Source organism: Pleurodeles waltl, chromosome 8 (assembly GCF_031143425.1).
Source record: "Pleurodeles waltl isolate 20211129_DDA chromosome 8, aPleWal1.hap1.20221129, whole genome shotgun sequence".
Lineage (NCBI taxonomy): Eukaryota > Metazoa > Chordata > Amphibia > Caudata > Salamandridae > Pleurodeles > Pleurodeles waltl.
The window spans coordinates 1,274,996,793-1,275,010,080 of record NC_090447.1 but is presented as its reverse complement, the minus strand read 5'-3'; the positions used below and the strand labels follow the sequence as shown (position 1 = coordinate 1,275,010,080).

The 13,288-nt window shown below is 44.7% G+C and overlaps 1 protein-coding gene across 1 annotated transcript in view; it reads left to right on the top strand.

Moving 5' to 3' along the window:
• Positions 1-13,288, top strand: part of GTF3A (general transcription factor IIIA) — a 53,036-nt gene that overhangs the window by 26,870 nt on the left and 12,878 nt on the right. Inside the window, exons 4-6 of the mRNA XM_069202214.1 lie at positions 1,997-2,085; positions 2,997-3,070; positions 5,411-5,494. Coding sequence (XP_069058315.1) covers positions 1,997-2,085; positions 2,997-3,070; positions 5,411-5,494 — 247 coding nt within the window. The remainder of the gene's footprint in view (positions 1-1,996; positions 2,086-2,996; positions 3,071-5,410; positions 5,495-13,288) is intronic.

Sequence of the window (13,288 nt, the reverse complement as noted above, 5' to 3'; positions counted from 1 at the left end):
TTCACCACCAGAGAATAATAATCAAACTATTGGCCTTCTCTGAAATGGATCTCTCCCCACCCCCGACAGACTAAGTCTGGTAACCATGCCCAAAATGCAGCATTCCAGTTGTATCTGTCTTCTGTCCTCTTGTATTCAGCCTCTATCTAACCTCATTTACCTGATTGAATCCTTCAATCCTGCATAGTGAAATTACATGAATGATGCATATATCCGTCTAAAGCTAGACAATCCCACAAACCTTCCCCCCATGATCATGTGAATGTATTTGTGCCTTTCTGAAAGGGGTGATTGTTAAAAATCTCAAAATCCTCATTTTGAAAACTAATTATTTGTGAAAAATGGCACAACTTCGAGCCCAAAGGAATTGCTCACAGTGGATTTAAAAATTGTAATTGGTCCCACCTGTCAATAAGATGGAAGGAATGCTTTCTACACTGAGGATGCCATTAGACACTACACATCCTTCTTACACTTGTTTTTTCTAGTAATGACTGCAATAGCAGACTGTATATTGGTTCTTCTTCCTAATAAAGTAGTATTCTGACCCGGCTGCAGTTTACTTATCTACGTCCAGTGGCGCACATGAAGCCAGCCCTGCAAGCTCTCCACTGTCTACCAATAGCTTGATTATTTATGAAAGACTCGTGTCTTTCAAAGCAACCAAGGAAAGGTTCCAGTGTAAGATTAGCTTCAAGAATGGTCCTACTGCCTTCCCTAAAGAATCTGTATGGCAGATGTACCTTCTTAAGCTAGGCAGCTAACCGTAATGTGCTGTCAGCCAGAATACAGAATAAGCAGGAACATTTCTTTCCAAAAAAAGTAAATGTGGCTTTTCCCCAAGATATGTATTTGCTTGGACTTTAATAATAGTTTGAGTCTGTGGCACAGTGCCGCTAAACGGGGCAAAAATGCATAAGAAGCCCAGTGTTCAGTGTCTGGCAGAACAGTTTAACATGCTCTGCTTTCCTTGTCCTGTGTTGTAAGTACAGTGCCAGATTGATGTGCTTATGATTCCTCTACTTTGAGTGGAAGATTACGTCTCTTCATGTGATAGCATTGCATATTTCTCACTTAAAAACAAAATAACATCCGTTATGTGTCCAAGTTTCAATGGGTCTTCCCCAGAAGTATTGCTACGGTCTACAGAATGTGCCATGTGTTGTTAAACTTATTCTGTAGATTGCCAGTTCACTTTTCCTTCAAGAGAATCTCAGGACCTACCTTCTAGGAAGGAACCTCCAGTTTTAATCTACCCTCTTGAGTGTCAAGCTCAGGTTCACCTAAACCGCTAGGTCTAATGTTGTTCTTCCTACACACCTCCCACTGTGGTAAACTTGAGATACTTGCGCATGCACAAGCTGGGCCATTCCATCACCACAAAGATGGACCCAAGCTTTCAAGCTACATCTGATCCAGAAGGCACTGTTGCATGACTTGCACTGAGTTCACTAAGGCAGCTAAGCACACTGTTACACAAATCCCATATGGTACAACCCACACCAAATCTGAAAACCAGGAAGGGGGGGGGGAGGGGGAGAAGGAGGCTGTTTAGAGAAACCAAAAAACATTGCTTGATTTAACACTTTTATCTTCACAACACAAGTATGAGCAAAGCTACAATGCCATCGTCTACATACCTCATTCACAACATCAGCGCCTCCCAGATTGCAGCAACAGATGTTTATAGTATGACCAATCATAAAACGGATGGCACTGTCGCTCTAAAGTTATTCCTCTTGCAGTATTGTAGGTCAAACATGATTTTTTTTCAAGCCCTTGACTTTGTAAGCTACTCTGAATGGAGCGGAGGGTCAGTAGTATGCAGATTCAAAGACCCTCTAACATTGCAATGGGCAACACCTCTACGCAAATCTAAAACTCCCCGATTCCTATATTTTTAACTTTAGCTGCTATCGTACTGAGTACATTTCTGCTGTTGAGTGAATTAAAACTATTTGGGCATTGCCTTCACCACAATATTTGTTTTCCTCAGTGTTATTATGAAGGGTGCGGCAAGTCTTTCAAGAAACATCAGCAACTGAAAGCACACGAGTGCCATCACACTAACGAGATGCCTTACAAGTGAGTATTCTTCCCCTCTTGGAGACCCGATTGCAATATTCTTTAACATAGCGTTGAAATGTGCGAAGTAGCAGCCTTTTAGTCAAGTATTTTGTCCACTGTTTGATCTACAAACAATCCACTCTTCACACCACATACTTTTCCTCTTTCTAGCTGTATGTCAGTGATGATGCATTCATATCCACTTGAAGGAATATCTTTCAATCATCTTGAATTTACACCGACTAGTTTCTGCATTTGAGTTTCAATTACATTAAGTACTATCTGTTGCTGTTGTAGCGGCACTAGTGGTTGTGGTCTGGATGTTTAGAGGGTTGGTAAATGGCTCCATTTTTGCCACTTTCTGATGTGCTTTATTTTATTTTAAATGCGTAATCTACAGAAGGTTCAAATTGGTCTTTATACACTGTCCATTAAAGGCAACTGCCACCAATTGAGCTAAAACTATAATCTCCCTCTCGCAGAAAGAAATCATTGCGTGTAGTTCACAACATTTCTCTCGAGTGATCGTTGGAGTATTCAGTTCTATTGATCAAGTGTATAAAATCCACAGATGCCATGTTCTCACCACTTCTTGCAATGTTGTTCTGTATAGCTGAATAAAAGTCGACCCCCCCCCCCCCCCCCCCCCCCCCCAACCAGTCCTCTGACCGGTTTAAAAATAAAATTAAAACCAACTGGAATAACCATTAAGTGAAATTGGGCAAGTTTGTGTGATGCACTGGGTAGCAATTGCCTTGTGCTTATGAAGCTTGAGCAAACCTTATATATTTTTGCTCCTGTTTCTCCCATGGACGTAATGATGTAACCATGCTTTTGACAGTGTTACTCTTTCTGAAATGTATAATTTAGGCGGTTATCTTATTTGCTTGAAACACTTGATACAACAGTGCTCTCCTTTCAATGTTTAGATGCAGTCACCAAGGCTGTGAAAAAAGCTTTCTTATGCCAAGCAAATTGAAGCGCCATGAAAAGGTTCACCAAGGTGAGTATAGCAGGTTTTCTTGTTGAACAAGACTAGCATATTGACAATCTAGAGGGTGTTGGGAAAGAATATAGCTGTCTAAGGGCTGTGGCTTTGTCTATGCCAGCGAAACAATACTCCTTTCAAACTGTATTCTTTGCCTAATGTTTTTTCTTGGGTTAGGGAAGCAATGGGTGACAAAAATGTGGGGTGGGGGTGGCGGCATAAGAGGGCCCTGGGCAGGACAAACTTATACTCTCCATCCCAACCTTTCTCAGTCAACCTACAAAGGCACTCATTCAATACTCCCTGCAAATCTGAGCATGGAAGTCTGGTCAAATTTGTTCCCAAACAGTCCCTTGCGTGAGTGAGAGGTGTTAATACAGAAGGACCCCACACTATTGTTTGGTTCATGTTCAGATATCTGAGGATGGTGAACAGCCCAAGTATGTTTGAGTGGCCAACAGTAGTGAACAGTTGTTACATACTTTCACCAGTTTGGGATGGTGGACATACCCCCTCCATCCTCAGGGAGGAGAACTCAGTAGGGGAGAAGAGGATAAGGTACTGAGAGACTGATCATGTGCAGTTATCTGACCACACAAAGGTATATGGAGAGTGAACCGTCCATAAAGACCCATCTGCTCTCTTAGGTGGTGCAAGTCCATACTCCATGTCTGAGTCCAGTTAGGGTGGGCGAGTGGATATACAGAGAAGACTTGGGCCAAAGTTTCACTTTTGAGAAGTGCCTGAACTGGGTATCATAGCATTGTGTACGAATTTTTCAGAAAGGAGAGAAATCGCCAAGCAGTGAAGATCCTGACACTACCCTTGAGAGTTAGGTTAAAAAACAGAACTTTGCAAGGCATTGGCGGCCCAGTGCTGTGAGTTAGTGGGCCTAGAGCAACCATGTGTCTAATGGAGTAGTGGATTGGAGGGTAGGATAGGGCAGGGTAGGGCTGGCAGATGAGCTTTGATCCGTTCATTGTTAGGTGAGGCTAGAGGGGGGGGAGGTGGGGGCTTCCTTCTCAAGCTAGCAACAAATGCTATCCCTATTCAGAGTAATGCCCCTGTGGTTATTGATCGAGGGGTTGGAGTTGCCCAGGGAAGATTAGCCAAGCAGAGCCTAGTTTGAAGAGAGCTATCGGAATGGAGTGCCGTTTAGGTGAATCGGTAAACTGAAGAGGTTCTGACCCCTGCAGAAGGTGTGGTTTAGGAGGAGGTCGTCACCAGACATTGTTCTGTGTTCAGGGAGGGATTTGTGACGCTTAAAAGTTATGATTAGAGTAAAAAGCAAATCTAGACCCTACAATTACATGTTATCTCCGCTAAATCAGAAAAGTGGGGGGGGGGGGGGACTAGCAGAGAGGGATCAAGGAGGTAGACACTAGCACAGCGATTATTGGCCTTCGATTCCTCGCAGGCACAAAGCACTTACTACCTACTTCAGGAGCTGAATAAAACCTTCTTGCTGTGCTGACTTTAAACTGAGTGAGAACCACAAAGATGGTGGCTTGAGAGAGCTGGTTGACAATTTATAGGGAAAACTGGACGACAGAACAGTAACCGTGCTAATGAAAGTGGTGTCCATAGAAGAAAATGCCTATCTGCAGTTAAGTTTGAGGACTAAGAGAACCACTGTCAATCTGCATGTGGGGAGCCCAGAGAATTAAGAAATTGAAGATATCATGGTGGTTATATACTGCAGTTGTTTTGGAAAGCTTTAGTGTGAATGGATTAATTGGGGAGCGTTTAGAAAATTAGCAGAGAAGGCATTGTCCTCAAACACTAATCCTTTGTTGGAGAACGGGGACTAAAGAGGTACATTACACTGAGCGTGACACAAGGAAAATGTGCCCTGTTGGACAGACAGGAGGCTGTGGATTCCTCGCTGTGCCTCTTCAATTGTGACAACAGGATATGAGGTCATGAGAATTTAGTTTGTTTATGAAATGTGGAGTTTATGGCTTGGCAAAATTTAGCTAATCTTCAGCTGGTCCTGGAATGGCCTGTGGATCTGTCTTTCCTTTTGCCATGGATGCGAACCTTATTTAAACCATTAACATGAATACTCACTAAAACACAAAGATATGCTTCTTTTTAAAATGCGCAGGTACATAACATGATCATTTCCGTTGCAAGGTATTTGGCAAGCAGAAATTGCCATATTTTAATGTCTGTGTACCCCCCCCCCCCCCCCCCCCCCCCCCCCTGACTGAAACTGGGGATTTTGGGGGGGGGGGGGGGGGGAGGGTCTGAATTTTTAAAGCCTTTGAATATTGCTGTATGTGAGTGGGGAATGTTCCTTTGTAATATCGTATGTGTAGTTCAGTATGGATTGATTTGAGAATGTTGTTGTAGGGTATGCCTGCAAGAAAGAAGATTGCCAATTTGTAGCTAAAACCTGGACGGACCATCAAAAACATCTGCGGGAGAGCCATGTTGGTAAGCTTCAATATTTCTCTTTTTAGAAATATTGTGTAACCCTTGAACATGTATGGAATTTTAAAATGTACTTGTCCATGGTACCTAATGCTTTAAAAGTCGAATTACCCTGTAAAAACTACTAGTCCCATTCGGTGCCATGAACTGAGGTGATAATAGTGGTGTTCTCATGGCACTCTGACACAATAGCTTCCCCAAATCTATACAAATTCACCAACTCCTTAAATCTCTTCTCCCACCTTACACCCCCCCCGTCCCCCCAATAAAACGGGAGAATGTTGGAACTTTACTCAAGTAAAGGGTGTTCTTCACCCCCACCCCTCCCAGAGGGGGAGGCGGAGGCAACTGGATATAAGGTTAAGTGATTTAGCCACAATTTTGCAGTTTATCACAGTTTCAAATGTGTGCATCTCTACTTGGGAATGCTTTCCAAGTCTACTCAAGTGTCCAGAAGTCTTAACCTGCACAATTGCAAGGACTTGTTCAAAAGGGTGGGCTTTTGCAACTTTCTTTAAGAACTGAACCCCTAATTTTCATGTTGACCATGATTTTTCTTTTTTTTAAAATATTTTTCCATTGCCATATTTATTTATTTATATATATATAATATAATTATTTGGCTGCTCCAACACGTTTTACTACACAGTGCAGATTTGAAATGGTATTTACAGTTGCACAAATAGCTTAGCAAAAATGTTCTCAAATTTGCCTATATATATATATATATATATATATATATATATATATATATATATATATACACACACTGTATATTGAAAGGAATCTATGACAAGTCTTGCATTAAGGCTTATGCATGCATTTGCATAACATTAAGGAGCATTATAAATAGCCCAAACTTTGTAAATTTTGCAAACCTGTGTACAAGTTTTTATACTAGAATCGCTGTCAGTCATCATACAGACTAGGCTTACTTTGTTTCCTTAGAACGTTTGCTTTAAAAGTACAGGCTGTGCATGAATTAATTCTGTATACCGGTTTGAGCAACTTTCATATATGGACACAAACTTTGTCTTAGTTGCAGATAATACTCTTTCACCGGTCATTGCTGTCGTACTTTAAAACAAAAGGCACAGGGCTTGAGCTGCAGGTGATTGGGCCTACTTCTCCAAAGGACAGCATAAATATCAGTCTTTTGTTTTTGACCCCAAACAATGTTTGCTGCTTTGGGCTACATTAACTATTCATCCCTGGAACGCATCAAGTGTTAATTGTGTGGAGAGTATATTAGGCGCTCTTCACATTAAAGGGATATCCTGTTGCTGGAAGACGCAAGATGCTGCATTCTGCAGAGGTTAGAGGCTGAACAAATATGTTTTTATTTTTCGTTTCTCACTAACAGGTGAGTTGATGGTAAATGCAACTCCAGAGGAAAACTGTTCCAAGGAGTTGGTGCCATGACTACAAAGGTGCGGCCTCAAAGTCTGTCACCTGCATAGGCAGAATTACAGTAATGTAATATTGAGGGAATCGTAGCTCAAATGATTGCCTATCCGCTGTTGAAGAAGACATTTGGTATGTTTTAAGTAACTAGTTTGTAAGAACACAACCTTCACGTCACCTCAATTTTTCACTCTAGTCTGAACTATTTTTTTTTTTATTTTTTTTTTTAATATATATTTTTTGTTAATATCATTTTGAGCTAGTGTCAACATCTGGATGTCTGTCGAAGACGGAATCCATCTGAAATAAGTTTGGAATATTTTTGGCAAAGGTATATAGATTAATCCCTTGCCTCCAAGATGTTAAAGAAATGAGGACGACGAGCTGGACATTGGCTAGAGAAATTCTGACAATTAGTGGCCCAGTTTTACTTTCAGGATGCATCATCTGGGAGCGGAAAAAAATGAAGGTTTAACAGTGTTTTTATGCCTGCAGAAGATAACACAAGAATATGGCTGAAAGATTAAGTGTCCAGGGCAGCCCATGGGTCTAATAATTATAAAAAAAACACTCATTGGCTGCCATGCAGTGACAATCTAGTGCTGCAACTATAGCTAGTTCTATACTCTCCCTGATCTGCATCCCCCATGAGTTGTTTTCTGAACTGGCACGAAGGTGGGGGGGTGGGGTGGGGGTGGGGGGGGGGGGAAATCCCATTTTTAATTCAGATTCAGTGGTGCCCAAGTAGAGGGATTGGCCCAATGTCACCACCAACTTGGACCAGGGACTGGATCATCAGTGCTGCGACCTGGCAGCCCGACCAAACAAGCCAAGATGCAAAAAACAAGCTCGTTCACACGATCTCCGCAAATCAAAACGCAGGTGTAAAGAACTGGAGAGAAGATGGCGCACCAGCAAGTGCCACGCCAACTTAGCCACCTTCAGAACTGTCCTCAACGACTACCACTACCATCAAGAACAGCACCAACCTAACCAAGGAACTCTTCTCTTTAGTTTGCCTGCCCATCAGCCATCAAAATCCATCCGCTCCTCACAGGAACAGATCACTGACCACTTCCACAGCAAGATAGAAACCATCTACAGTAACTTTGATCCACAACCCTCCGACCTCCACAACATCCCATCAACCTCCACCACTGACCACCCACTCTCTGCATGGGGGCAACTCAGCACACCAAACACGATCACACTTGTGAGCGTGATCTACTTTTATCACCAGCCAGCAACAGTCTACACAGGCACCATCACTGAAGTCATGCTAAGACTCAAGATGATCCAGAATGCAGCTGCCAGACTGATTCTCAACCTGCCCAAGAGAAACCACATCATCCAGCACTTGAAGGACCTCAATTTGCTCCCTATCTAGAAAAGATTCCACTTCAAGCTCCTGACCGATTTTCTACAAAGCGCTCCTTAACCAAGGACTTGCCCACCTTAACCACTGCCTTCACCTCCACCAGTCAACCAGGAACCTCTGCTAGGCAACTTATCACCCTTGCAAAGATACCACGCATACACCGCTGACTCACTGGAGGAGGCGCCTTCTCCCACCTCTGTGCAAAGGCCACTCTACACCGCACCCTTGCTGACCCACTTCAGAAAGGGACTGGAAACCTGACTTTTCAAATCAACACCTGCAGCAAGTGCCTGGATACCCACTTAGGCAACAAGCCGTGGTATACAAATAACACCCGATTGATTGATTTTGTGGGGCAGTTGTAAGCCAAGAGGAGTTTTGAGCTAAATTCCAGAGTTGCATGGAAACGCGCAGTGAGCCATGTTGTTCATTATCAATTTAGTTGTAGTTTTTATGAATAAGGTCTCAATCTTCCCATTAAACAATGGGCCACATTTTAGAGTCCCAGAGTCCCTCAGTGATGGGGAGTAAGTATCCCTGAAGTTCTGTATTTTATAGGATTTAGAGGCCTAATGCACTAATTATTTTTACAGTCATTCTGATTCAGCATGTTCTGTGATATACTAATCACATATTGGTAGTCATAGAATATGTCCATTCAAAAAGCAAAGTCTGTTTGCGTTTGCAATCGCATGGTAGGAGTCACAAAATCTCTTGTGTCCCTTCCAAATACTGAATCTGTTGGGCCCTGGCCCTCTCTGCAGGATCACCCCTATAAGTGCCTCCACATTTTCTGAAATTGTTTTTTGTTGGCTTAGGACTCTGTGCACCTTTCCACTGTTAACTAGTGTTTGTGCTCACTCCCCTAAACATGGCAGAATTGGCTTATACCCAACTTGCACATTTAATTCACTTTTAAGTCCCTCGTAAAGTGTTGCCCCATGTACCTAGGGCCCGTATATTAAAATGTTACTAGTGGGCCTGTACCACTGACTTTGCCACTCACTTATGTAACCCTGTAAAACGTAGAACGCCTGTGTATGCAGTTTTTAACTGTCATTTCGACCTGGCAAAGACACCTTTTTGCTTGGCCCCGTAGGGTAGGCTCTGAACAGCCCATAGGACAGGTTGCAGAGTATTTAAAGTTGGACATGTACTTAAGTTTTATGTCCTGGTTGTGAAAACTGTTGAATTCGTTTATCTGATAGACTTCTAGTTGCAGATTACCGTAGAATTTCCCCCAGGCGTCAGTCTGGATCCAGGAGTTTTCTTTGAGCAGCACCCCTGTGTGCCGTCCAGAGACGGTGGTCGACTGTCAATGGTTGTCATCGTGGCTGCTGGATATGACATTGCTGGTTGTGTATAGAACCACCCTTCCACGCGGACGTGTGTTTCGTTTTTTTTTTTTTTTCTTTCCACACCAACCTGTGTGCAGATCCGAAGAGAGCTACCACTTCGGTCACTTTTTGACTGGAATTTTGACTTTTTGTTGCAGCTTTTTGGCATCTTGGTGCGTCAAGGGTGTTGTCACGGAAGACCCGCTTCAAGCCCTGCGACCCTTGTTCGGATGATGTCCGTAATGGATCGGCGCCTTGTATGTCTGGTGTTTGGCTCGGCATTGCTCCCGGTTGAGAGGAAGGCCCCAAGACCACTCGTGGAGCTCTCACCATTCGTCATGGTCTCACTCAAAATCATCGGGAAATTCAGGTAAGCATAAAGTCAAAGGAGCACAAGCGTTTTTCAACCGACCCAGTTGGTCGGATGACGTGATGCCGGATTAGGAGCGTCTTTGCTCTAGGCCTCTATCCTTGGAGCCTACTTCTGGGTCGGCTCCGCGCCTCCCAGAGTTTCTGGGACTGGAGCCACCCCTGCCCAATTGAAGGAATTCAACGAGGCCATACACCTCATCTTTGGCCAGGCTGCCCCTGCCAGAACACCTTCGGGCCCCGCAGCTTCGGCAGGGGCTCCCCTGGGTTCTGTGCTAGCGGCTTCAGCCTCTGCTTCCAGGGTGTCTAGACACCTCCCCCTGACACTGGCATGCTTTCTTCTCCTACCGTAGCTACGGAGGAGGTGGGTGTCTTATTCTGTGATGGTGCAAAGAGTGGCTGAGGTCTTGGGCCTCGAGCTGCTTTCAGTGGCTGCCAGGAGTAACCTCCTGACTGAGGTTCTTCAGCCAGTGCGTCCACATTGGCACTCCTTTTGCCCTTCAGTGAAGTCCTCACTTATGTCCTGCTGGGGATCTGGTCCGAACCCAGCATTGGGACCCCTGTGAACAGGACAGTAGCCAGCCGCCATAGGCCCTGCGCCTAATGACCCAGCGTTCCTGACCCAACACCCTTACCCCTGAAAACTTGGTTATCCAAACCTCCACATCCCCATGGGAAGCTCTCTTCTTCCTTCAGCCTGACATTGCAGTATGTGAACACTGCATGTCTTTTGGGCTGTTATACCCATACTTTATGGGGTACGGTTACGCACATACTGCCACAAGTCCTGGAGAAGGCTTGAGTCCTTCTCTCCCAAGCTGTTGATGACAGGAGATGCAGCTAAGTTCACAATTTGATGTGGGCCGGATACAACAGAATCTCTGGACAGATCGGTTGCCTCGACTGTGGCCTTGAGGTGCCATGCTTGGTTGAGGACATCTTGTCTTTTCAGGGGATGTCCCAACCACTCTAGACATGTCCTTTTGGCGCCATGCTCGAGCGCTTTAAGAAGTCCTGGGCTACAGCCTGGTTCCTTGGCCTTGCGGCTGCCCCTTTTACTCTTCCCCCCCCAGTTTGTTTGCCCCTTTTGTGGCTACGAAAGTGGTACGCAACCACCTCTGTTACCTGCCAATCGCTGTGCCAGTCCACCATCCACCTCCAAACCATCCTAGCCTGACTCTTCACCACCAGGGACCAGTCGGAGGCAGGATTTGCCATCACCTGCCCTGCTGGGAATCCATCACTTCACAGGTGGGTTTTGCAAATAGTCCTAAGGGGCTACTCCCACCTCTTTGAGACTACCCCTCCATCCCACCGCCCTAAGATCAGGTGACGCATCACCTGGCACTTCTCTGTGAGGTAACAGCCCTTTGCCAAGGGAGCCATAAAGAAGGTCCCTGTGCCAGAGTAGGTTGTGGCTGTTATTCTCGCTACTTCTTGGTGCCCAAAAGGGACAAGGGCCTCCACCCTATCCTAGACCTCCGGTCCCTCAATCTTCCTGAAAGGAGTTGAAAATGCTCACTCCTGGTCCTTTCTCCCTTGGACCGTTGGATTTGCAGGACGCATATTTCCATATCCCCTTCCTGCCTGCCCACAGATGTTACTTGCTGTTTGTGGTAGGTCACAAGCATTTTCAGTTTACTGTGTTCCCCTTTGGAGAGCACCCGAGGGGCACTGGTAAGGCCAAAGTCACAGCTCATCTACCCAGGTTAGAGGTTTGTCTTCCCCCTAACTTGACGACTGGCTGTTGAAGGTGGGCTTGCCCCAGGCTGTAGTCTCCCACCTCCAGAATATGGGGGACCTCCTGCATTCTCTTTGTTTCACTATAAACGTGCCAAAGTCACACCTGACTCCCTCCCAGACTCTCCCTTTCATCGGACAGTGTGTTTTCGGGCCTATCCTCCTGAGTGTGAATCTGGGATATTCAGACTATGATACTCATGTTTCCACCTCTATCCTGGATTTCGGTGAGAATGACTGAGGCTGCTGGGCCTCATGGCCTCCTGCATCCTACTGGTAACACAAGCCAGATGGCATATGCAGGCTCTGCAGTGGGAACTGAAGTTCCCGTGGGCAAAGCATCAGGGGAATCTCTACGACATGGTCCAGATCTGAGGGGACTGTGCAAGATCAGGGACAGGTTTGGGATGCCATCTGGGGAGGCAGAGATCAGATGGCTGGCTCCATATCAATCTGTTGGAGTTACAGGCCATTCGTTTGATGCTGAAGTCTCAAGGGGGCAGGCTCTCGTGGACAACATTGTCACATGGTACTGCAATAAGCTGACTGAAATGGGTCCTGTGTCTAGATGCTCTGTACCTCTTGAGTTGGCAGTGGCATCGGGGCATCTGCCTAATCATGAACCACCTTGTACATTGAGGTGGATCAACTGAGCCGGCAGCTCTGGTTGAATCCCAAATGGCATCTGCATCCTGAAGAGGCCCAGGGCATCTTTTGACCCTGGAGTGTAGTACCCAGAATTTCTGGGTATGAGTGTCTGTCCCGGATCAGGATACCACTTGGGGAGGATTTTCTGTTGCAGCAACAGGGCTTTGCACCCAAACCTGTGCAATTGTCACCTCCAGGCATGGAGAGCGAGTGTCAGCAGTTGACTTTGATCTACCATCTGAGGTTGGTAGGTTATTCTTTGGGCCAGGTGCCAGTCTATAGAGCCAATTTATGCTGGGCGCTTGGACCGATTTGTGGCCTAGTGAGTACTTTGCAAGGCAAGCCATTTACAAGACAAAATGTTAGTAGTTTTATTGTTTATTTTGTCTTTGGTTCAGCAAGGCCTTGTAGTGCGCACCATTAAAGTGTGTGTGTGTGTGTGTGTTTTTTTTCTCTCCTCAAATTGAAATCTAAAATCCAGTTAAAGTTAAGACTTTGAGAGGAAAAAGCAGCATTTTAAAAGGCCAGTTAACTTGCCAAGGGCATTAGGTCTGGCTTTGTGTAAATTCCGGCAGTTGGCATTAGTGTATGCCTGTTTGTAAATATTAGCACATTAAAGCCAGACTGCCAGACCCTTTGGCTATGCCAATGCTTGCATTTTTTTTTTTTTTTTTTTTTTTTTTTTTTTTTTTTTTTTACGTGCATTGCGGTTTTTGTGCTTTTCACACTAATACATATAATTTTTAAAAAATTATTATTGTTATAAGATCACTTATGGTCATTTGAGGAGTTGGACATGTTGTTGTTGAGGTGCCTTTTATGTTATTTGATTTGTATCCATTGAGGTGATTATGGTAATTATAGAAGGACCTCATTCATTCAGCATGGATACAGTTCTATCTGGAAACAACTGACTCTCTG